At 48.6% G+C, this 24,859-nt stretch overlaps 1 protein-coding gene and 1 pseudogene across 3 annotated transcripts; both read left to right on the top strand.

Moving 5' to 3' along the window:
* The first annotated feature begins 365 nt into the window (after positions 1 to 365).
* Positions 366 to 4,629, top strand: LOC149748210 (uncharacterized; annotated as a pseudogene). The gene is made up of 4 exons (XR_016394779.1): positions 366 to 410; positions 728 to 809; positions 1,100 to 1,682; positions 4,432 to 4,629. The product of XR_016394779.1 is annotated as an uncharacterized LOC149748210 (transcript).
* Positions 4,630 to 6,044: 1,415 nt separating this feature from the next.
* ARMC12 (armadillo repeat containing 12) lies at positions 6,045 to 17,880 on the top strand. Of its 2 annotated transcripts, none has more exons than XM_022581733.3 (6): positions 6,045 to 7,348; positions 7,969 to 8,114; positions 8,331 to 8,465; positions 14,068 to 14,241; positions 14,377 to 14,448; positions 15,871 to 17,880. In XM_022581733.3, the coding sequence occupies exons 1-6, from the start codon at positions 7,105 to 7,107 to the stop codon at positions 16,198 to 16,200; spliced, it is 1,101 nt and encodes a 366-aa protein (XP_022437441.1). In that variant the 5' UTR covers positions 6,045 to 7,104; the 3' UTR covers positions 16,201 to 17,880. The 2 variants fall into 2 exon arrangements, with proteins under 2 accessions (XP_022437441.1, XP_022437437.1); XM_022581729.2 differs by having other exon boundaries at positions 7,089 to 7,264.
* The last annotated feature ends 6,979 nt before the right edge of the window (positions 17,881 to 24,859 follow it).

Below are 24,859 nucleotides of genomic sequence, written 5' to 3'. Positions count from 1 at the left end.
ATAACCCAGCTCAAAGTCTGATAATCTCCACCCCACTTGGATCGTGTTGTCATCAACTTCCCTCTGAGCCTCATGAGCTGCCTTCATTCTTTCCTATATTTTATTGCTTCATTATGTCCTGTAGTATTTTCATCCCCAAAGATTATAAGCTCCTTCATGGCAGGGACAGTGTTATTTATTTACTTACTTAATATCATCTGTTTTGAGAAGCAAGAATAAGATAGGGCACTTGGATTTTGGAAGCCACATAGACTTGGGTCTGGATCCTGGTTCCAGCACTTAGCTGTTTGGTCTTGGGCAAGTCTCAACTTTTTGGAGCCAGTTTCTCCACCTGTAAAAGGTGCTACAGATACTTACCTTGCGGAATGAGAGGCAAAGATTACAGAGACTACAAAAGTGCTCGTTGCAAAGTGAGCAGACAATAGCTTGTCTTCCTTACCTGCGCCGTGGGAGCTTTCCTTGAATTGGGGGACAGGGTTCCTTAACTACCGCCCCCACCACTAAGACATTTCTAAGCGAGTACAAGGACACTATTAACACTTACACCAGTTCCACGGACGTAACCCGGAATGCATGGCCACCCTACACTAACTCACAATAACCGGTGAGTGCAGGGTTCGGATCCAGCGCCGCCAGAACCCAGTGCCTAAGCATGGCGCCAAGCATAGTTCAAGCTGAATGAACGTCTGTCGAATGAACGAGTGAACGGAACCTGTCCTGCCCTTAGCTTCTTGGTGCATCAGCGAGTGAAGAAGCAAAGATTGACAAGGCCGCCCACGCCGCCTCCCCACCCGCACCCCTGTCACAAAGTCTCTAGCAGCCTCCTTTCGCTAAGGTCTCGCCTTCTCCAGCCCGCGTTCCCGCCCCTGGTTGCCTTGGAAACAGTGACGTATACGTGAGGGGCGTGACCTCTCTCCATCCTCTCGCGGAGACCCGGGCCCCTTCTTATCCCAACCCGGGGGGAGGATGAGGTTGGGGTCCTCGACCCTGCTGATCCACTCCGGGCCTGGAACTAACCCTGTCCATCTGGTCCCCCTCTCGGGCGCGGGACTCGCCGGATTGCGGGCACCCAATCCCCAGCCCACCCGGCACCGGTGAGCTGGCGGGGTCCGGAGAACGCCGGCTTCAGTTCCTGGGATCACTCTTCACCCCTTCACCCCCGACAGGCCAGTGGATCCGGAGAACCGAGGCCCAGCGCTCAGCCTAGGCCCGCTTCTTCCCGGGCAGCCCTCGGGCGTGCTCCGTGTCCTGGGGGTGGGCGGGAAGGGTGGGACCCCAGGGCGCGCCGAGCCCCGCGGAGCGCGGGAGAGAAGGAGTTAAACAAGGTGCAGGCGCCGGGCGCGGCGGGAGTGGGGGATGGGAGCGAAGGGAAAGTGAGAGCGGGGGCGGGGGCGGGGGCGGGGGGGACCGGAGCGAAAGAACATCCTGTGCCCGCCGCCGGATGCGCCGGGGGGAGGGGGGAGGGGCGGGGGGCGGGGGGCGGGGAGTAGTCCGGGGAGGGAAGGCAAGATGGGGGGAGGCTCGGGGCGGGGAAAGGCGCGGCCTCCGCCCCACACTCGGAAATCGTTCTGTGAGGGCGCCGCCCCCTCCGCTCCCCGGGTTTGCCGCGTTTCTTCCAGTCCCCACTCCTTCGCTGGAGTCGCGAGCTACCGAGAGGCCCCCCAGTCTGGTCCTGGGCCGGGGTAAGCACGAGTTGGGGAGGGCACGGTCCCGGAGAGCGTGGGATCCCTGTCAGGGCACGGGCTGTCCCCCAGACTTTCATCTCTCGGCTTTCTGGCTTTCTGCTGGGGCAGCTCGCACGTGCTGCGCTTCCGCTGTTCACCGAGAGTCACAGCGTACATTCTCTCATTCAGTTCTGACAGCGCACTTCCGTGTAGTAGGCAGGTTTTCCGGAGGAGTAAACTGAGACTCAGATCATGGAACTTGCCCAAACCCAAGCTCGTCGGACTCCAACGGGCTTTTCATTCGAGAGTAGGCTAATTTACCCTTAGCTTCTCCTGTGCATGCAAGCGCCGGGCTCCTCCGGGGTCCCCCTCCTTAACGGCCTGCTTGCACAGTAGGTCCCCAATAGCGTGTTAGGCTCCTCTAATTAACTAGGCTGAAACACCCATTACCAGAGTCCTGATAGAATAAGCAGGTAGTCTGAGGGTTTTACAGGTGGGAGGATGGTTTGTAGGAACAAAGTAGCTCAGGGGAACGGGCTGGATCCCCGTAGCGCTCCTGGTTTAGGAATTTGGTGGGGGAGGGGGGTTCAAAGAGGGCTCCAGAGTTGTTCAAGGCAAGTAAATGGGTTACAGGAGTTGAGATTGATTAGCTTGAAGACGACCAGAGTGGGAGGGGTAGAGGGTGAATGGAAGGGGCTGAATAATGTGCCTTTCAGGCCTCACAGAGGCCCACCATCTGTGTGCTCACTGCCTTGCCATGCCCAACGTTTTTGTCCAGGTGAAGCCTGCTTATAATAGTAATTATTGCCACGTTTGGTGAGCTCTGTGTGATGGGCACTGTTCCAAGTACTTAATCCTCTCAAACCCAAGAAGTAGGTATTATTATTCCCATTTTACAGGTGGGGAAAACGAGGCACAAAAAGATTACAAAGCTAGGTCAGCAGCTGAGCTGGTTTTGAACCCTGGCAGTCTGGGTTGAGCCCACAGTCTCACTCACTAAATAAACTGCACCTAACACGATGGGAACATCAGCCTTAAAGGTAGAAAAGCTGGTGCAGATGGCAGAGAGGTGTGTACTAGGGCAGCCCATGTCCTTTTGCCTTGGTGAGGGTGGGTAAGAAACTTAGGGTTGGCTGTGTGCATATGGAATCTGACTTCTCTCGAGCCAATATTCCAAATTTTTGAATATGACAAAAAAACAAGAAAAACAAAATCCAAGTTCTCACAGAGCTGCAGCCTTCATTTATGCTCCCTAAGAACATTTACTATCATCTGTTGTCACCATCATTTCACAAAAGCAAGTGCATTTAAATTCTCCTCAAAAGAAAACAGACATCATCTGAATCAAAAGCGGATACTCCCGGGAGCTTCCCTGGTGGTGCAGTGGTTAAGAATCCGCCTGCCATTGCAGGGGACACGGGTTCGAGCCCTAGGCCGGGAAGATCCCATATGCCGCGGAGCAACTAAGCCCGTGGGCATGCCTACTGAGCCTGCGCTCTAGAGCCCGCGAGCCACAACTACTGAAGCCTGCGTGCTTAGAGCCTGTGCTCTGCAAGAAGAAGCAATAAGAAGCCACCACAATGGGAAGCCCGCGCACCACAATGAAGAGTAGCCCCCAGTCACCTCAACTAGAGAAGCCCGCGACCCCGCACAGCCAAAAATAAGTTTAAAACAAAAACCAAAAGCAGTTACTCCCAAGAAAGGACAGTCCTTGACTTTCCACCAATGAATACACATTCCTCTTCTTTTAAAATCATGCTGTGGACTAGCAAAAATGTCACACTGAGGATGCCTCTGCTTCTAATGCATCCAAAACATTTGAGGGCAGAACCCAAAGGAATGGGCTTAGGTATATATAGCAGGAGGGAGTTAGGTTAGAGCCAAGAAAGAAGTCTCCTTCTTTGGAGATTTTAAAGAGCAGGTGAGTACTGCATTTGCTTAGAATGTGAGGGTTGCAGGATCAGCTACATGGACTGGGGAGGCCAGTAGCTCTGGGTTCCGCCTCAGAAAAGGACCAATCCTCAGATCTACCAGGGGAGCTGGAACCTAAAACAGTCCCTTCAGGCAGCCATTTCCTGCCTGGAGTTCATGGAGTTTGATAGGTGGTCCCATGGTAGTGAGGGGGGGGGGCCTCCAGGGGCCTCTGTCACCCTTCACTACAGGGAGTCCGTGTAGTCACCCACTGTTGGGCTGCACCCTGCAGGCCTGTAAACCTTATAGTTGCCCAGCCTTAGACTGAAGAAAGAGCCCGGAACAGCAACAGAGACATTCACGGTGCCGAATTCATGCCGGTGAGGCGGTATAAGAACAGCCCACAGGGTTAATATAATGGTGCCTTTCTCCAGTGGGAGCCTGGATTAATTACCTTATTAGTCTTAGGTGGGGCCGGGTATAAACCAGGTGAAATCTGTAAATCCCTTTCCAATCCTATTCCCCATGGGACAGCAAACCCAAACCACCGGAGACTTACCTGCCAGTCCCAGGACCATTTGAGAGTGTGTTCCTCTGGGGGTAGATCCTGTAGCGAAGGTAGCGAAGGCAAAAGTGAGTTACTGTCCTGAGAGATAGTTGGCAGCGGTCTTTCGGTGGTCAACAGTTGAACTTGGATTGTATTGACTAGTTGCCTCTGGGTTAACATGGCCCTGGGATGATTGCTCCTGGGGTGTTCAGCTACAGTTCATAGAGCTTGAGTGAACCTCTGGTCCACCTGTTGAGAGAGCGGGTTTTCGTCTCAATTGTTAAGTAATCCTTTCATCCTTTCCATTAGCCCGGCAGCAGTGGGGTCGTAAGGCAGGTGGAAATGCCAGTGTGTGTCATTTTTAGCCGCCCATTCCTGAACTTCATGACTGGTAAAGTGGATTCCTTTGTCACTATTGATGTCCGTGGGGTCCTGTATATCACACACAGCTGTACTAGACCCCAAATAGTGTTTTTTTTCATCGCTAGATGACTCGGGTAGGCCTTTTGTAATGTCTTCCACCTGTTGTAAGCTGCATATAGCTGTTGTTCCATCATGCTGTATATCATTGCTCTGCCCGCTTCCATAGCAGGCGTCAGAAGCCCAAGGGTACTCTTATTTTGTTGTAGCACAGGCCCCAACCAAACTTTTCCAGGTAACTGGCCATGTCCAATTCACAAGACTGTCCCTGAATTAATATCCTCTAAAGCCTGTGTCTAATTGTTTAGGGGTAAGAGGCTGGGGGTACGCTTGTCTTTTGTTGATAATCCAGGTCCTTGCGTTTGGTTTGTATTCACCAGCCATCCCCGTGCAGTCAGATGAGCCACCAGCATAGGGCTGCTACTTTTAAACTGGAAAGAGGCTCTGAAGTTAACAGAGTAGAAGAGAATCAATATAATGGAAGAGAAAGACACCTCTCATGGTAGTCAGCTGCCACAGGGCCCCACAGGCTAGTGGACGGCCACCTCAGGATGACCCCTGCAACCTTCCATTCCCTGTCCTTACTTTGCGACATCTCGGTAGCTTCTTCGGCCTCCTGGCTGGCTCCCCAGTCGTTGGGCTGCACTGTGCAGTCCTGAAAGCCTTGTAGTTGCCCAGCCTCAAGATGGAAGAGTCTGGAGACAGCAACAAAGACATCAGTGGTTTATTGGACAGGGGTGTCTTAAGCTAAAGGTTAAGACCCACCAATCATGGCAACACCCCACCGACTATGGCAGGCAGACCATGACAGCAATCTTTGCTACTCGGGGAGAGGAGACTACTATTTATAGGGAGAATTGACGTCAGGTTGGCTTATCAGTTACCAGGGAAACCAGCTGGGGCACATCCGTCACAGCCCCTCAGATTAATGACTATCACGAGGGCAGATGTTTCCCTTTAATAAATTAGCAGGTAGAGCAGGGATTAGATCAGTCACTAGCTGGGGCAGGGGGCAAACATGTTCACGTGAGTAGGGCACAGGTGGAACGGACTGGTCGAGCAGAGGATGTACAAAGAGCAAGAGAACAGCCATCTTGAATGGCCTGACCATACATCCACCTTGGGACTGTGTAGAGTGCCAGGAATGACCCTTGAGGAGGGCCGGGGATGGGAGGGAAGAAAGGAAGAGAATGGCCCCCTGGGAGTGTTGCCTGCAGCCTAGGGTGACACGGACGAAGGCTCTGAGTGGACAGACCTGGCTGGCTGCAGCATCCTTGGGGATGCCGTTTCCCTATTTCCCCACCTCCTGCAAACCCAGGTGCAGTCCAGGGCCCAGAGCCATCCAACAGGAGCTCAAGACCAGGCAGCTGAAGCCCTGTTCTGGTACATCTCTGCTCAGTGCTGGCTCTAGGTCTGAGCCTGGCTTGGGTTCTTCCCTGTTCTGTACCGGAAGGTGAGACCAGAGGGTGTGGGGACACTGGGGGTGGGGGAAGGAGAAGAAGGGAAGGGTCTGGTCTCACCTGCCCCATCCTAGTGGTGGAGGTGGTGGAGACTGAGGCCTCCAAAGTTGGGTTCTCATCCTCCAAGGTGGTGGCATTTTCTGACTCCAGAGGAGGCCTCAAAGCCCATCCCACCCTGTGTGTATGTTGTGGGGCATAGGGTGTGATACTCCCAGATTTAGGCCTCCATGGTTTAATGGCACAGACCTACCCCAGGTTTAACCCTGGAGATTTAGAATGCTAAACCTGGATCCCCTCAGGTTACAAATACAGAAACTGAGGCCAAGGCAAGGGCAGTCCCCTTCTCCTCCAGAGTCACACTGGTTAAATGGGCCTGGAGCCCCCGTATCCAGATTCTCTGACGTGTTCTCTCCTCAAGTCCTCAAAGAATGACAGAAGTCATAACTTGAGCATCTACTAAGTGCAGGACTCTGTGCTGGATGTTGGAGACGCAGAGACAGCTGCCCTCAGGAGCTTTTGGTCAACAGGTAAATATACACAGAGAGGAACAAGCAAATGCTGGAAAATGATGGATTGGCTTCGAGACTCTGCAGAACTTTGTAAGGTACTTGCCTCCTCTTCGTCCTGTGATGGAAGTGGGGGGCCCTGCCTGCAGAAACGCCCCAAGGCTCAGAAGTGGATCTGTGGTGAAGAGATCAAAGATGGGGGGACCAGGGAAGTGAGGGAACAGGGCTGCCAGTGGGCACACCCCGACGCCCCCCCAAAAACTTCTAAAGGCCCCTGTCCATAAATTGGGCCTCTGCTGCCATCTAATGGAAGAAAGGTAGCCTCTGGAGCTGCCTGCTGGGGCCCCACCAACCTGGCTCCCCTAAAAAAGAGGAATGTGAAGGACCTTCCTGCCCACAGACCTTTTATTCCTCTGGAGTCTTAAGCTTTGTTTCCTGCAGCCTCTGAAGCTCCCTGGCTGCCCCGTTTCCGACCACCACCCTCCATCCCACTGTTTCCCCAGTTTCCTTTGTTGCCCAGGTTCTGATTCTGGTGCCCTGGTTCCTGGCCCTGCTAGAGTTCTGGTTCCAGAAGGCCTTTGCTAGGTGCCTCGGGCATGTGCTGCATCCCCCAGCGCCTGGGGCAAATGGACATCTGCAAAGGTGTAGTGAGCCTGGCCACAGCCGCTGGGGCCATCTGCCTGCTCTACAAGGCCATCAGGGCGGGCATAAAATGTCAACCACCGCGCTGCTCTGCCTCACCCATCTGCGTCGCCCGTGAGTGTCCCCACCCTGGGGAGAGGGCTCGGCCCCAGGAGGTACCTACTCCCCAGGTCTCCCGTGTGGGAGGGCCCCAAGGGGGCTCCTCCACGTTCCTTTCTCCTTCCCCTTTCTCACCTCCATCTCCCTCAGAGCCACCCTAGAGATGCTAGCGCAGGCTCCCCAGGTAGTGGGTGGCACTCAAGTGCCTCCTCGGGAGTCATCTGGCAGGTTTCTAAATTCTACATTCACTCTGGCATCCAGGAGCCACTGCTTGGAAACTTTGCATCAGCAGTTCTCCCCAAGGGAAAATTGGGGGACCTACATTCTCAGAGCCTCCACTAGTCCCTATGACAACTTTGTGCAAAGTAGAGAAAGGAACCCCTTCTGCAAGACTTTGTATTGCCATCTGCTGGAATATCATTGCCATATACCAATTATGATGAAATACTACATATTACTGCCATATGCCAGAAAGTTGTTATAGTAAACATACAAAATTTTTTTGTTTACGATATGAACAATACAGCCTTAGATGTGGTGCCCTTGTGCAATACACACCCTGTTCAACTGTACATGGTGGTCCTGCATATAGCAAGAAGTCTTTTCTTCAGAAAAGGCAAGGCAGCCTTGTCCCCAGGCCTCTCTCCCACGGCCTCCCAAACCCCGTCTTTCCTCACTTCTGAGTCCACAGCCTGAACTGGGCTGGGGTGGCTGTCTAGGCCTGGCAGTTGAGCGAGAGCAGCACGGGCGGGACTCAGGTGAGCTCCGGAGGCTCCTCAACTCTTTGGAGTGCAAACAGGATGAGTACGCCAAGAGCATGATCCTGCACAGTATCACGCGCTGTGTGTACTTGCTGGAGTCCGAGGTGAGGGAAGGGAAGCAGGAGGTCCTCCCCAGCCAGCCTGGCCCCTGGGGGCTACATCTGTCCCCCTTCCCCCTTGAGTAGCCAGACTGTGTCCTGGGACCTCTCTCTGGCTGATGGTGGGAGGGGTTGTGTTGAGGGGTTTTGGTGACATGGGGGGGTAGGGGGACCAGGACACCCGCTTCTCCCGCCTCTTCTGTCTCTCCTGGCACACTCTAGGCCTCTGCATGTACTAATGATGACATCACGTTGGTGGGCTCCATGCTGGATGACAAGGACAACAGTGTCAAAATCCAAGCTCTGAACACACTTAAAGCTTTCTCTGGCATCAGAAAATTCAGGCTGAAAATCCAGGTGAGCCCAGCGACAAGTATGGGGCAGAGCACATAGATGTCCATAAGCCATGGGCCGTTTAGTGGACATAGGATGAATGGTCATGTTCCAGAAGTTTGTTTGGGTCTGAGTTTGTAACCCAGAAACATGTTTTTCCTTGGAAGTAGGTGGGAAAATGGTGATCAGATTCCCAGTAGGGTCATAAATGTCTGAATCTCAGGATAAAACTGTGCTAGGTCCCTAGGAGTATCTCTGAACCCCAAACAGCAGAAATTCCCCAAGTTCTTTCTGACAACAGCCAACTCTCTTGACGGCAACTGGGTGTCCTACAATTCAATTCCGACACTATCTACCTGGAGTTAGTACAGACCCCACAGCTTAGGGCTGAGTCCTGTAAGACTGCCCCCCACTTCTGATTGACCAGCTGTAGATCTGGAGGTTCCCATGCCCCCTCTCCTCAGGCTTGATAATTCACTAGAACGAGTCACAGAACTCGGGCAAATGCTTTACTTACACTTACCAGTTTATTATAAAAGATATAACTGAGGAGCAGCCAAATGGAAGAGGTGCATAGGGCAGAGTATGGGGGAAGGGCTTCCATGAATTCTCCAGGTGTGTCACCCTCCTAGCACCTCGATGTGTTCACCAACCCAGAAGTTCTCCACACCCTGTCCTGTAGGGGTATTTATGGAGGTTTCGTTATGTAGGCATAATTGATTAATCATTGGCCATTGGTGATTGAACTCAATCTCTGGTTCCACTCTTCTCCGCAGAGGTCAGGTATGGGGCTGAAAGTTGCCTTGAGTTGCCTCATTTGCATAAACTCAGGGATCATGGAAAGGAGCTCATTATGAATAACAAAAACCACTCCTATCAGGAAATTGCAAGGATTTTAGGAACCCTGTGCGTGGAATCAGGGACAAAGACCAGATATATTATCATACCATACCACCACGCTGTGTTGGTCTGAGGCTGGTGGCTGGGCCACTGATGTCTTCACTACCACCACGCAGAGAAAATATAAGCCACCAAATGTCAGTTCCCCCAGCTTCCTGCTACTAGGCCTCCAGGCTTACCTGCTACTCATCCATTCCTGCTTTCCTGCTGGTGCCATGAAAAAATGGCTTTCTTCCTGTCTGTGTTCAATGTTAGTCTCAGTCCTGGATCCCATCCGCTTCCCTGAGGACCTCTCTCCTTGATTAAACTCTGTCTGATGTGGCCTCCCCCCGCTCCTTCCCAGTAGTGTTCAACAAGCTCTATTCCTTCCCATCTTAAAAGGCAAAACCAAAAAAAACATCTTCCTTGGCCTCCAAGTCTCTCTCTAGCAAATGATCTCTCTCCCAAAATAGTTTACTTAAAAATAAGTGGTGGCGCACTGGTGGTGCAGTGGTTGAGAGTCCACCTGCCGATGCAGGGGACACGGGTGCGTGCCCCGGTCCGGGAAGATCCCACATGCCGCGGAGTGGTTAGGCCCGTGAGCCACGGCCGCTGAGCCTGTGTGTCCGGAGCCTGTGCTCCGCAACGGGAGAGGCCACAACAGTGACAGGTCCACGTACTGCAAAAAAAAAAAAAAAAAAAAAAAAGTAAAATATTCAAAACTTGCAAACATTTTATGCATGTATGGTAAAAAGAATAAGAATAAAACAAAACACACGTAACCAGAACCCAGGCTAAGAAATAGAACATGACCAGTTGGTTAGATGCCCCAGATGCCCCTCCTTAATCCCCGCCTCCTCCCCCACCAGAGGCAATCATTCCTATGTATTTTGTTCATCAATTTCTTGATTTTCTTTGTAGTTTTACCATATACACATGTGTCATCATTTTCTAGCAGGGCACGGCAGACAAAAATAGGTAAACATAGTTAGAATGTTTTTAAGCTTCATGGATCTGGAAGTATGCAGTTTGTATTCTGCGGTTTGCCTTTTCCCTCCAACATGGAAAGATTCGTCCTTATTGATGTGAACTGGTCTGTTTCCTTCTTTTGCACTGCTCTGTAGTGTTCTAGTTCATGAATACCCTGCAATCTTATTCATCCAGCTGCCCGTGAGTAGGCATTTGAGTTGTTTGCACATTGTGCCATGAGCATTCTTTACACATCTCCCTCGTGGACATGTATGCAGGAGTGGGATGGTCGGGTGAAAGGTATGCCCAGCTTTTCAAGAAGGGCCGTATCAGTTTACACCCTCCACCAGCCCCGCATGGGTGTTTCTGGTGCATCATTTCTTCCCCGACACTTGGTATTTTCGCACTTTAAATTTTTTGCATCAAACTTTTTTAGGGAAAAAAAGGTCTCTAGGTCTCCACTTGCTGGCTGCCTCTACTTTATCCCTCGACCCTCTCAGTTGCCCTAAGGCTGTGATTCTCAAGCATATCAGAATTGCCTGGAAAGCTGGTTAACAAATGAAGATTTCAGGGCATTACATCCAGAGGGTCCAGTTCAACAGGGAAGCTGTGTTTTTCACAAGCCCCCAGAAGATTCTGATGCACGTGGCCTGGGCACCACTGTTCCTTCTTTCCCAGGGTCTCTGTATCCTGAGGACCTGACCCCTGTTCTCCTCTCTCTGGGTGAATGCAGCCACTCCCTACTGAGGGGTGGGGGCAGGGAGGAGCAGGGTACTAATGGGAATGCTGTGCTCCCTACTCCAGGCTTCTGGCATCCTTCTTACATGGCTCACAAAGGTACAGCTTGTAAGAGTATCTGCCTTTGGTAATAAGGCCCAAGCATCTTGCAGCTCAGAAGCCAAAATTCCTTTTTTCTTTCAACAAATGTATATTGAGCACGTACTTTGTGTCCAAGCACTATGCTAGGCACTGGAGACACAGCAGTGAACAGAGTGGGAAAGATCCCTGCCCAGTGGAGCTTATATTGCCTGCAAGGCAGGCAATACACAAATAAGTGAAATACATGGTGTTTCACGGGGCAAGTGCTATGGAGAAAAATCAAGAAGGGTGGTAAGGAAGACTGGCATGGGGGTGGTGTTGCAAGGGGATGCTGTTGCAATTTCAAAGGAGAAAATCCTTGGGACCTAGGGCTTGATAAAGAGGTCATGGAAATGACACCAAAAGCACAATCTATAAAAGAAAAAAATTGATAAATTGGACTTTATCAAAATTAAAAAAAACATTTGCTTTGTGAAAGACCCTGTTAAGAAGATGAAAAGACAAACTGCAGATTGGAAGAAAATATTTGCAAACCACATTATCTGACAAAGGACTCACATCTAGATTATGTAAAGGACTCCCCAAACTCAACGTCAAAAACAATAATAATCCATTTAGAAAATGGGCACAAGACATGGAGATATTTCACTGAAGAGGATATACGAATTGCAAATAAGCACATAAAAAATGTTTAACATTTAACTAGCCATTAGGGGAATGCGAATTAGTACCACAATGAGATATTACTATACACCTACTAGATGATTTAAACTCCAAATTAGTGACAATACCAAATGCTGGTGAAGATGTAGAGAAACTGGATCTCACGTATGTTGCTGGTGGGAATGTAAAATGATAGAGCAGCCACTCTGCAAAATAGTTTGGCGGTTTCTTTAACGAACTCTTTTCCCATACAAACCAGCAATTGCACTCTTGGGCATTTATCCTGGAGAAATAAAAACCTACATCTGCCAAAAAACCTGTTCACAGTTGTTCGTAGCAGCTTTGTTTGTAATGGTCAAAAACTGGAAACCAAAATGTCTCTCAGGAGATAAATGATTAAACAAACTGGTAGTCCATACCATGGAACATTACTCAGTAATAAAAAGGAATGAACTATTGATACACACGACCACTTGGATGGATCTCAAGGGCATTATACTGAGTGAAAAAATCAATTTCAGAAGGTTACAAAATGTGATTCCATTTTATATAACATTCTCAAAAATGACAAAATTAGGGCTTCCCTGGTGGCGCAGTGGTTGAGAGTCCGCCTGCCAATGCAGGGGACACGGGTTCGTGCCCCGGTCTGGGAAGATCCCACATGCCATGGAGCGGCTGGGCCCGTGAGCCATGGCCACTGAGCCTGCACGTCCGGAGCCTGTGCTCCGCAACGGGAGAGGCCACAACAGTGAGAGGCCCGCGTACCGCAAAAAAAAAAAAAAAAAGGACAAAATTAGAGAGATGGAAAACAGATTAGTGGTTGCCGCTGGTTAGGGCTGGTTTTGATGGGCAGGGCTAAGTGTGACTAATAAGGGACCCACAAGGGAGATCTATGGTGATTCTGATGGAATAATCTATTAATTGCAGTGGTGGTTACATGAAGCTACATATGTGATAAAATGACATGGAACTATACGTACACATTGTGCTAATACCATTTTCCTGGTTTTGAAAATATACAGTAATTAAGATGTAGCTATTGAGGGAAACTGGGTGGAGGGCACATGGGACCTCTCTGTACTGTCCTTGCAACTTCCCATGAATTTATAATTATTTGAAAATAAAAAGTTTAAAAACAAAAAGTGTGTGCATATTGACAGTGCTATGGGGGAAAAATAAAGGTGGGGATAAGGGAGGCAGGGATGGGAGTGGTGTTGCCGTCTTAAAGGAGCGGGTGGTTAGGGAAGACCTCCCTGAGAAGGTGACATTAAAGCAAAGTCTTGAAGGAAGTAAGAGTGAGCTGTGAATAGCTGAGAAGGGAGAGCATTCTAAGCAGAGGGAACACCATGTGCAAAGACCTAAGATAGGTGTGTACTTGGCATGTTCAGGAAATAGCTAAGGCCATTGTGATGGAAACCATGGGAGCAAAGGAGAGAATAGGAGATGAGGCCAAAGAAATAATGGGGGGAGAGGGACAGATCATGTCAGACCTTGTAAGCCACTGTAAGGACTTTAGCTCCTACCCTGAATGAACTAGGGACTCGAGCAGTCCAGCCTATCTGCTGTTCTGAGAATAGATGCAGGGGACAAGGATGGAAGCAGGGAGAAGGAGGCTATCGCAGAAGCCCGGGGGAGAGGTGATGGTGGCTTGGAACAGGGTGGTAGAGGGGGATGGTGAGAAGTGCCTTGATTGTTGGTAGATTTTGAAGGTAGAGCCAACAGGATTTTCTGAAAGATTGGACAAGGGTGTGAGGGAAAGAAGAGTCAAGGAAGAACATAGACTTTTGGTCTGAGTAATTGGAAGGCAGGTGTAACCAACAGCTGAGATAGGAAGGGTAGTGGAAGGAGCAGGTTTGGGAGTGGGAATGTGTTGACTCAGAGGTTTAGTAAGAGTCTCAGAAGTGGAACTGGCACTTGCATATATGAGTCTGGGGTTTAGGGAGAGGTCTGGGCTGGAGATAGAAACTTGAAAGTCATCAGCATATGGATAATTTTTAACACTGAGTCTGTGAGTCTTTAACACTGTATCACTAAGGGAGCGATGAAGACAGAGGAGGCGGTTGGGCAGAAGAACTGGGAAAGAAACGTGACGGAGAAGCCAAGTGAAGAAAGAGTTTCAAGGGGGTGAGAGGGGTCAACTAGGTCAAATAACGTTGAGAGTTAAAGTGGGGAACTGTGTGTGGGGTTGGCTCAGTTTTTGTGGGCGGGGGCAGTGAAGAGTGAAGGCAGAGGCAGGGCTAATGTTGAGGATTATCATATAAAAGTAGAAAACCCTTCTCTTCTCCCCGCTCCCTAGGAACACTCCATCAAGGTGCTGGAACTGATCTCCACCATCTGGGACTCGCAGCTGCACATTGCAGGCCTCAGACTCCTCAACAACCTCCCACTGCCTGACTTTGCACATCCACAGCTGCGACGGGTGATGCCTGCCTTGATGGAGATCCTGCAGTCAGACTACACCCTGGCACAGGTGCCTGAGGACCAGAGCCCAGGCCCTGCCCTCCTGACCAGCCCTGGCACAGCACCTAGAGGGAGGAGCTGAGATTTGTGTCTTCCCTGCTCAGGCCCACCTGTATTCTCATTCTTTACCCTTTCCTTTATTCAGGTGCAAGCCGCGCGATTGCTGAGCAACCTGGCGCAGAAGAACGACCTTCTCTACGATATTCTCAACTGCCAGGTGAGAAAAGAACTGAAAGACGGGCTAATGGATGTGAACTCAGATACTGTGAAAGGAAGAATCGTGGATTCTTCAGACAGACTTAGCCCTCACAAAATCATCTTGTTCCCCTTTCTGCCTCTGCACTAGATACATTGCAAAGCACCCCCTCTTCTGTCCTCCCAATACAATCAGATTTTCCTTTGAGGGACTTTCTGCACTCTGAGCGTCAGGAACACAGGTGACAGAAGTTAATGTAGGTATTTTAACATTAGGGGAAAATTACTTATAACAAAAATAATTATTAGGAATAGACAGGGTCACTACATAATAATAGTTCAGAAGGATAAAGCAACTCTAAACTTATATGAACTTAGTAACAATCTCAAAATATGTATATGGCAAAACTTGATAGAATTATAAGGAAATCGTTTTTTCAGTTTTATTGAGGTATAATTGACAGATAAATTTGTAAGATATTTAAAGCATATGTAGTAAATCAACTATACCCCAATAAAAACTAAATATATATATATAAAACTTAATTATACTAAAAAAAAAGTGTATGTTGTGGTGACTTGGTATACGTTGTGAAAAGATTCCCACCATCTAGTTAATTAACACATCCGTCACCTCACATTTTGTTTGTTTTTGGTGAGAACATTTAAATTCTACTCTCTTAGCAAATTTCAATTATATAATAGTGTTATCAACAGTACTCACCATGTTTGCATTAGACCCTTGGATCTTATTCATCTTTTAGCTGAAAGTATGTACCCTTTTACCAACCTCTCCCTATTTCCCCCACACCCCACCCCAACCCCTGGCAACCACTTTTCTACTGTTTCTGTGAGTTTGACTTAAAACTTCCACATTTAAGTGATACCATGCAGTATTTGTATTTCTCTTTCTGGCTTATCTCACTTAGCATAATGTCCTCTGGGTCCATCCATATTGTCACAAATGGCAGGATTTCATTCCTACAGCTGAATAATTGGAAAGAAAAATGGACATACCTATCACCACAGTGGAAGATTTGGAAGATTTTAACTCTTCTTTCAGAAATTAATACATAAATACCTAAACCTAGTAAGGTTCTACTTGCTGAAAATAACACAAATAAGCTTGAGCCATTAGACATATCCAGAACACTCTACAATTAGTAAATGCACATTCTGCTCAAGTACACAAAATATTTACAAAAAGTAACCACATGCTAAGCTTTAGAAGTTTATCTCAACAAATTTCCCTGAATCAATATTATCATATCACTCATGTTTTATGACCACAATGAAATTATGTTAAAGAATGATAATGAAAACTAAAAACTTCCTATACAGTTGGATCTGAAACTTAGGTATATTGGGGAGTTGAGGCAATAGGAGGATGGAGGAACTTGAGAATTTACCTTGGACTTCATTCCTCTCTCCATCCCACTCACAGGTACACTCCAACTTCCTGAACCTGTTCCAGTCCACACAGCCTGGGAGTCTGCTGCTTGAAGTACTGCTGTTTGCAGAGCGGCTGAGTGAGGGCCGGAGTTCACCCCACTACCGTGCTGTGAAGTGGCATTACAATGAACAGTCTGTGCACGAAGCTGTCTTTGGGGATGACTCACGACTGGCAGACCGGCTGCTTGCCCTGGTCATCCACCCCGAGGAGGATGTTCAGATCCAGGCCTGCAAAGTCATAGTCAGCCTGCAGTGCCCCCAGGATGTGGGAGTCTGGCCCTCCTGCCCGCCCAGTCATTCCTGCTTTAGTAATGCGGAATAAAATTATGGAGAGCCAATAAATGAGTATGGGAGAGAAGCTTGAGGGGCAGTGTCTGTCCAGGGCCTTCCAGGGTGGGTGTAGATTTCAGCCAGCATAACTTCCTGTCAAAGTGTGGGCCTGTCTCCCCAAATGCATTCCCTGTTTAGAGGACAGACTCCCTTCTCTTGCTGCTTTTATTTATTTTGTTGAGTGATAATTTTTATTGGAGCATAGCTGATTTATAATTTTCTGTTAGTTTCTGCTGTACAGCAAAGTGAATCAGTTATACATATACCTGCTCTTTTTTAGATTCTATTTCCATATAGGTCATTACAGAATACTATGCTATACAGTGCTATACAGTAGGTTCTTTTAATTATCTATTTTATATATACTAGTGTGTATATATATGCCAATCCCAATCCAATTTATCCCTCCCCCTCTCTTGCTGCTTTTAAATTTGAATGGGGAGCCAGTGCTTTCAGGGAGTTTCAGGGAGAAGGCAGGTTTGGGGACTAAGGCCAAAGATAATCAACAGGGGACAGTATATAGCACTGGATTACTCAAGATGGGCTGGGCTACGCCACAGTAACAATAACCTCCAAATCTTAGTAGATGACCAGAGTTATTTCTTTTTCACACTACATGCTCCTGGCAGGTCAGTTGGGGGTAGAGGGGCAGGAAAAGTGACTTGCCCAAGGTCACATGACTGGTCTGGGGCAGAAGTAGGATTGGAACCTCCTAATTTTTACTGGGCTTTTTACTTTCATAGTCCTTGGCTCAAGCCCTGTGGGAGTGGACCATAGATTCTAAGCCAGAATCTGTGGCAGTTGAGAAAGACCTCAGTGCTTCCAGATTTTAGGGGCCAGTTTAGGACTGAACTACAAGGAAATCTGTCCCTACTGTATCCCTGACCCAGGACCCCATCACTTGAGTGGGTGGATGGTGGGTGGAGGGGTGTTGGTTAGGATGTGCTGATCAGAGAGCCAGTTCTTACTAAGGGATCCTGATCACTATTTCCCAGAGTTTGATTTGTCGCCTCTGAGTGGACAGTCACTACTGGATCTGAATCATCAGCTCTCAGCTTTCTCCTGAGCTCAGGACTGGGGCTACTCCTTCCTGCTACTTGGATACAATGCAGTCACCCAATGGAACTTGTCAAAAGCCAACATCATCCTACCCACCCCTCCACAAGCTATCCATGTTCCCACGTCACCAGCAAGGTATGGGGAGTCACCTTAACTTCTCCTCCCTACCACATCCACCCAGTCCTCCAATTCCCACAGCTACACTATCCCCCATGGCAGGACTTTTGGGAAGTCATTCTCCTACTTCTGTTCTCCATCCTCTTCAGCCCTACATGCTAAAAAATAATCTTAGAACCCCACACTGGGACTTCCCTGGCTGTCCACTGGTTAAGACTCAGCACTTTGGGACTTCTCTGTTGGCGCAGTGGTTAATAATCCGCCTGCCAATGCAGGGGGCACAGTTTCGATCCCTGGTCTGGTAAGATCCCACATGCCATGGAGCAACTAAGCCCATGCACCACAACTACTGAGCCTGCACTCTGGAGCCCACGAGCCACAACTACTGAGCTCACGTACCACAACTACTGAAGCCCACGCACCTAGAGCTTGTGCTCCACAATAAGAGAAGCCACTGCAATGAGAAGCCCGTGCACTGCAAAGAAGAGTAGCCCCCCGCTCGCCACAGCTAGAGAAAGCCTGTGCACAGCAAAGACCCAACGCAGCCATAAATAAATAAATAAATAAATAAATAAATAAATAAATAAATAAATAAATAAAAATTAAAAAAAAGTCTCAGCACTTCCACTGCAGGGGTCGCGGGTTTGATCCCTGGTCAGGAAACTAAGATCCTGCGTGCCTCACGGCGCGGCCAAAAAATTAAAAAAAAAAAAAAAAAGAACCCCACATTGCACCATCCTCAAAAATCTTCATAGTTTCCCCACTGCCAAAGTGAACTTTTCTCAGCCCCAAATCTAGGTCACACGATCTGACAAGTATAAGAGTAACTACATCAGGGCTTCCCTGGTGGCGCAGTGGTTGAGAGTCCTCCTGCCGATGCAGGGGACACAGGTTCATGCCCCGGTCTGGGAAGATCCCACATGCCACGGAGTGGCTGGGCCCGTAAGCCATGGCCGCTGGGCCTGCACGTCTGGAGCCTGTGCTCTGCAACGGGAGAGGCCACAACAGTGAGAGGCCCGTGTACCGCAAAAAAAAAAAAGAGTAACTACATCAAAAGCAAATAGGATTTTGTCCTGGAAGGCATGGTCACTGGAGCCCTTTTTTCACATAATAGCACCAAATGAATTCACTTTGCATTTAAGGCCCTTCACCATCTGTTCATCTTGTCGGCCACTAACCTAGCAGTTCAACACTCTGCTCCAACCAAACTAGAGCAAACAAGTCACGGCTGTCCTAATCCTACCATGTTTGGTCTTGCCCCCGAGGTTTTGATACGAACTTCTCCCTGCCTTACAGGACCCTTCTTTCTCTTTTCCCCTGGGCTGTGCCCCCATGCCCTGCTGTGGTCTAGAGTTTTCTTCAACTATACCAGCTTTGGCACTTCCGGCAGCACTTCTCATCTGAGCCTCTCATTTGGCATTTAGCAAATGAAAGCTTGGGTTTTATAAACTTTGTTCTTTTTGCAGCAGGTCCTATCTGACTGCTAATAAAAGCCTTGAAGGAAGAGCCTGCTCTGGACAGGCACGTGATAACAATTGTCTGATGATAATGAAAGGAGAGCCGGCAGTGGACAATGAGACGGCGAGGGGTATATTGGTTATTGGTGGCTGTGTAACAAATTCTGACAAAACTTAGTGTATCAGTCTGGGTCCAATCAAGAGAGAGAAACCACACAGTAATTTGAAGAGGGAGATTTAAAAATAATTTTTACTTCAATCCCCTGTTGTAAATAATGAAGAATTGGTTAGTAAGGAGTAAAGAGAACTCCAGCAGTTGAATAGCAGACATAGAAGCAGCCCTTCCTTACCCCCAGGACTGAGGCTGAAACAGAGCTGCCAGGGAAGAGATATCCACCCCCCACCTCAAGGCTGAAATCCAGGCTTTGTTGAGGAGAACACAGCCTGTGGCTCGCTGTATGGCAGAAAAGTCGCTGCAGCGTCATACCAGTGGAACGTGCAGAAATCTGCCTTCTTAGATGCCAGGGAAAGTTCTTCATGGGGAGGTGTCGAGCCAAAGGCACTCCACGACAAAACCACCTGAGCAGGGTACAGGAGCTTCCACGTACTGCAGGATCCTGGGGCTGGAGAAACCGTGAGTGCTGCAGGAGCATCCTTGCCGGAGAAGCCACATGCACAGCAGGTGCTAGATGCTGGAGAAGCTGCAGGAGGTGGGGGCACTCTGCTGACACTGCTGCCCGAGGGGTAGTGCCAGGAGGATCTGCTGGCTGCTGGATGTTGCTGGCCACTCCAGGAGCTGGGCACTGGCGAAGCTGTTTGCACTGCAGGAGCCTGCCAATCAAGCACACTAGAACAGGGAAGCAGAAAACTTTTCCTCCTGCCATGTCTCTCCAGCTCCTTTCCTCTTAACAGTTTAAAACATCAATGAGCACTTGTTCTCTCTCATAGGAATTCGGGAGCGTCTTGGCATGGTGGTTCTGATTCAGTCAAGTTGTGCTTGCAGTCAAGCTATACTGGCCAGGATTGCAGTCATCTGGAGACTCGACTGGGGCTGGAGGATCACTTCCAAGATGGCACACTCATGTGGCCGGCAAGTTGGTGCTGGCAGCTGGCAGGAAGCCTCAGGCTTTCTACATATAGGCATCTTCACAGGGATAGTTGAGCGTACTTGTGACATAGTAGCTGGCTTCTCCTAGAGTGAATCATCCAAGAGAGAGCAGGGCAAAAGCTGCTGTACCTTTTCTGACCTAACTTCAGAAGTCATACATTATCACTTCCCCCACATTCTATTTGTTAGACGTGAGTCACTAGGTCCAGTCCACATTCAAGACAAGGGGAATTAGGCTCTACCTTTCCAAGAGGAGAGTGTCAATTTGTGACCATTTAAAAACCACCACAGGTGGCATCAAGCAACAAGCACTATGGAATTCCCTGGCAGTCCAGTGGTTAGGATGTGGCGCTTTCACTGCCATGGCCCGGGTTCAGTCCCTGGTCGGGGAACTAAGATCCCGCAAGCTGCACAGCGTGGCTGAAGAAAGCAAAACAAACAAAAAATCAACGTGTACTCAGCATGTAGATGCATCTGTCTCCCGCCTGGGAGGTTCTCTGCTAAGGAGAAGAGAAAGTTCATAACCAATAGTTGCCACCCTATCTATCCCGTCCCTCGGTCTGCCCTCCAGCTGGTTAGCTTGTTTTCTTTCCTGCAGACTTCTTTTACCTTCAGGCAATTATATTTCCAAAGAAACATCTCTTTCCATCTTTTCAGTTGATTCTAAGAAGGCTTCACAGAAGAGATGGGCTTGAATACGATCTTGAGAGAGGGAAGAGCTTTCCAGGGTGGGAAACTACTTGGACTTTACAAAAAGGGAAATAAGAGTTTCCCTCTGATGGGATTACGAGAGGGGCTGGGGTGCTGGTAGATGGTATTTGGCCAGGGAGACTGCCAGTTACTCCTGTAACTGATTTCCTGAAGGAGACGTGTGAGGGACAGAGATGAGGGAACACCACTGGACGGTTCCAGCAGGACCTCAACACAGGGTCTCAAGCAGATGGGGCTGGAGTCCCCAGCTTTGTCTGAAGACTTAAAGCAGGGTCTCTCCTCTCTAAACGCACATGTTACCACTTCTCCTGTGTAATTTGCCCCCCTTGAATGTGAACTGGGCCTAGTGACTTGCTTCTTACCAATAGAATATGGCTGTTGGGCTACACCTCTCAGGCCTGAAAGCCTTGTAATTGCCCAGCCTCAAGACTGAAGAAAGAGCTCGGAGTCAGCAATAGAGAGATAGGGGATGTTACATGTCTGAAACAAAAGGTCCTGGAGTGACATCCTACCATATTCCGCAGACGGCAGGAAGGACATGACAGCAATCTTCGCTACTTGGCGGAGAAAGAGGCTACCATTTACAGGGGGAATTGACGTCAGGTTGGCTCATCAGTTACCCGGGAAACGAGCTGGAGTACGACCCTCACAGCCCCTCAGATTAATGACCATCACGAGGGCAGATGTTTCCTTTTAACAACTGGCAGGTAGAGCAGGGATTAGATCAGTCACTAGCTGGAGCAGGGGAAAAACACGTTCACGTGAATAGGTGCAGGTGAAACAGGGACTTGTTGAGCAGCGGACCTACAAAGAGCAAGAGAACAGCCATCTTGAGTGGCCTGACCATGCAATGGCCAAGCGAGGGAATGTTACCTTAAAGATTAGATTACAAAACACTGTGACTTCCATCTTGCTTCCATTCTCCCTTGTCCTTCACTGTCTTGGGCTGATGAAGCCAATGGCCACATTGGGAGCTGTCCTATGGAGAGGGCTCAGCCAACAGCCTGTGAAGAACTGAAGCTGTTGGTCCAACAGCCTGTAATGAGCTGAAGTCTGCCTACCACCACCTGAGTAAACTTGGAAGCAGATGCACCCCCAGCCAAGCCTGAAGGTGACTGCAGCCCCAGCCGACACCTTGATTGCAGCCCGTGAGAGACCCAGAGCCAGAGGACCCAACCAAGTTGTGACTGCACTCCTGACACACAGAAACTAAGAAGTAATAAATGATGATTTAAGACACTGAGCTTTGGGGTAATTCATTATGTAATGAATGTAACACGTGACTCTTTCAAGGGTCTAGCCACTGGGTCAGTTCTTCCACTCAAGGATGAGAACAGAAATCACCAATACTGGGACTTCCCTGGTGGCGCAGTGGTTAAGAATCCGCCGGCCAGTGCAGGGGACACGGGTTTGATCCCTGGTCCGGGAAGATCCCACAAGCCGCGAAGCAACTAAGCCTGTGTGCCACAACTACTGAGCCTGCACTCTAGAGCCCACAAGCCACAACTACTGAGCCCACGTGCCACAGCTACTGAAGCCCGTGCTCCTAGAGCCCGTGCTCCACAACAAGAAAAGCGACCACAATGAGAAGCCCGCGCACTGCAACAAAGAGTAGCCCCCGCTTGCCACAACTAGAGAAAGCCCGCACGCAGCAAGAAGACCCAACGGAGCCAAAAAAATAAATAACTAAATAAAATTTAAAAGAAAATCACCAGTGCCACACTCAAGTGTGGGACCTTTAATGCCCACGACCGCTGCCCACAAGTAACTATGGCCATTCGAATGTCCGGGAACACAACGTGGATTTCTTTGAGACAAACAAGAAGTGGGTGGAGAGAGCCTTTTCCCTCCATGACACCTGCTTCCACAGAGCCAAACGATGAACCAAAACCCCACCCTGGAAGGTCCTCTCGTTCCTCTCAACTGTCTTCCCTTCCTCCAAACCAGCTCCTTACCCCAGAGATTCTCAGTCACTGCCACCTTAGAACACCTCTTTTCCTTGAGCTGGACAGAGAGGACTACCATAGTCAAAACTAAGTAAGGCTTGTCTTTCTTTAAGTGGTAGGGAGAAATGAATAAGTATTTTTCGCCTAAACGTTTGGCACCTGCTACAGCTTATCTGCTGATGACTAACAGATTTCAAAATGAATGAGCAAGGAGCAAACAAATAATAATAGAAAAACATAGAAATGTGATTTCTTAAAATAGTTTATGGGTTGTTCGAGATGCTGTGACCTAGATACATAAAATAGAGTAAAAAGAGGGAAGGAAAGCAGAGAAAGAGAGCTGAGTTCATGAACTTGGATTCCATCTCTGGCCATTTCCTGGTGTTCTACAGAGAGCACCGGAGGGTCCAGGCTGCCAGAGCAAGTGTGAGAACCTCAGCTACTTCCTAGGCAGTGAGCTGGTTCCCAAGATTTGACCTCTAGATGGAACCTCAGGGAAAATACCCCGAGGCTGGAGGTACCATCAATGGAAAAGGGGCAGGAGGTGCTATGTAACAGATCCTGTCTCCTACACTGGAAACCATCAAGGTTAACTGCCCAGCTCAGTGTCATACTCTGGGCACACGGTTGGCAATTTTTTTTTTTTATTTCCAAGGAATGTATGTAAATTGTGGGCTACTGTGGCCCAGTCTGGACTGAGAGAATGACGAAGGGAAATGAATCCTTACTGTAAGCCCTCTCCATTCTCATATCATATACTTGTATTCGGGGGTGGGGGGGATGCTGGAGTCAAATATCAAATATCAGAGACAGAACATGGAATGGCAATTGCACGGTTAAGGAGATTAGAGACAGGACTCTTGGGCATGTGTGTGAGTATAACTTGTGGAATTAGAAAGCATACAACCTGGCAAATACACACACACACACACACACATACTTTAGACTGCTAGATCATCTGGGCACATGGCTGCCTAAAATAGACCCTGTATTTCCCAGTTTTTCTTGCAGCTAGGATTAGTCATGGGACTATGACTGACCGACGGAGTGGACGATATTAAAGCAAACAGTCAGGCCCTCCCCTCCCTCATCCCCATGCTTCATTCCACAACCTGAAATATGAACAGGTTATAAGACAATCTTTGACCAGGCTGATGAAGGCAATACCTATAGATGCCAGAGCAATGAAACTCCAGCAGCCTGGACCGCTGAGACTGTGGGGATCCCATATCAGCCCTGGACTGCATATCCTTGGAATGCTATGTGAAAGAGAAACAAACTTCTATCTTATATTAATCCATTTGTTCTGTGATTTCTTTTACTGCAGCCAAACCTGTTTGTATAATCTACAGCCCTGTCTTGGTCAATGAAATTCTAGTATTAGTGATTTACTTGTTTCATAATTTACTTGTTAGACAAATATTTATCAAGCTTTGAGTGCTCTTTTTTTATCCTCTTAAATAGGAGCTGGCAGGTGAGAACAGAGCTGGGTACCAGAGAAGGGAGTGAGTTGGGTCCATCAAAGGACTCAGAAAGGGGAGGTGAGCTCATCTATCTGCCCGTCTTTCCCAGGACCATCTTTTGCCTTGGTTTCCACAAATGGCAGTTATCATCTTCTGTCTGTGAAGCAACTGTTTCTAGAGAGGGGAACTATGACCGCCATGAAAATCTAGAAGGGGGTGAGGGACTTCCCTGGCAGTCCAATGGTTAGGACTCTGTGCTTCCACTGCAGGGGGCACGGGTTCGATCTCTGCTCGGGGAACTAAGATCCCACATGCCTCGCAGCATGGCCAAAAAAAATTTTTTAATAAAATAAAATAAATTAATTAATTAAAAGTTAGACGGGGATGAACAAGTTCAAGTTACCAATGACTGAAAGAGGACAGAGCTCTGTATCAGCAGCTCCTGGACCCTGGGCATTTGTCCAGCAAAGACTGATGATGGCACAGAGCCGAGGGAGCATTCTCTCTGGATTGCTGCTAGAAGGAAGTGACAAGGGAATAGTTGAATGGAAACTCACCTTCCAGAGAGTGGACCAGGGTGGGTGTGTAAGTGCAGTGCAGTTGGAAGGGGAAGGTCGCAGAGGATGGGACTTCCCCACCAAATTCCCAGGGGAGGACAAAAGCCTGACCATTGGAAATGTGATTTTTAAAAAACCAACATGTTAAATATATATGAAAGAGAAGCATAGAAATAAAAAGCATAGGTTGACATTCAAAGTGATCTATAGCTGTAAACATTGAAAAGTTTTCA

The sequence above is a fragment of the Delphinapterus leucas genome, chromosome 10 (assembly GCF_059928025.1).
Source record: "Delphinapterus leucas isolate spDelLeu-1000000601 "Yukka" chromosome 10, BTC_Dleu_Yukka2, whole genome shotgun sequence".
Taxonomy (NCBI): Eukaryota; Metazoa; Chordata; class Mammalia; order Artiodactyla; family Monodontidae; genus Delphinapterus; species Delphinapterus leucas.
The sequence above is the reverse complement of the archived record's forward strand: the minus strand, read 5'-3'. Positions and strand labels throughout refer to the sequence as shown.

Coding starts and splice junctions, on each gene's coding strand:
- ARMC12 (XM_022581733.3), top strand. CDS start 7,105: ATGTGCTGCATCCCCCAGCGCCTGGGGCAAATGGACATCTGCAAAGGT. Junction 7,349..7,968: donor TGTGGGAGGGCCCCAAGGGG/GCTCCTCCACGT, acceptor GTGGCTGTCTAG/GCCTGGCAGTTGAGCGAGAG. Junction 8,466..14,067: donor AATTCAGGCTGAAAATCCAG/GTGAGCCCAGCG, acceptor CCCGCTCCCTAG/GAACACTCCATCAAGGTGCT.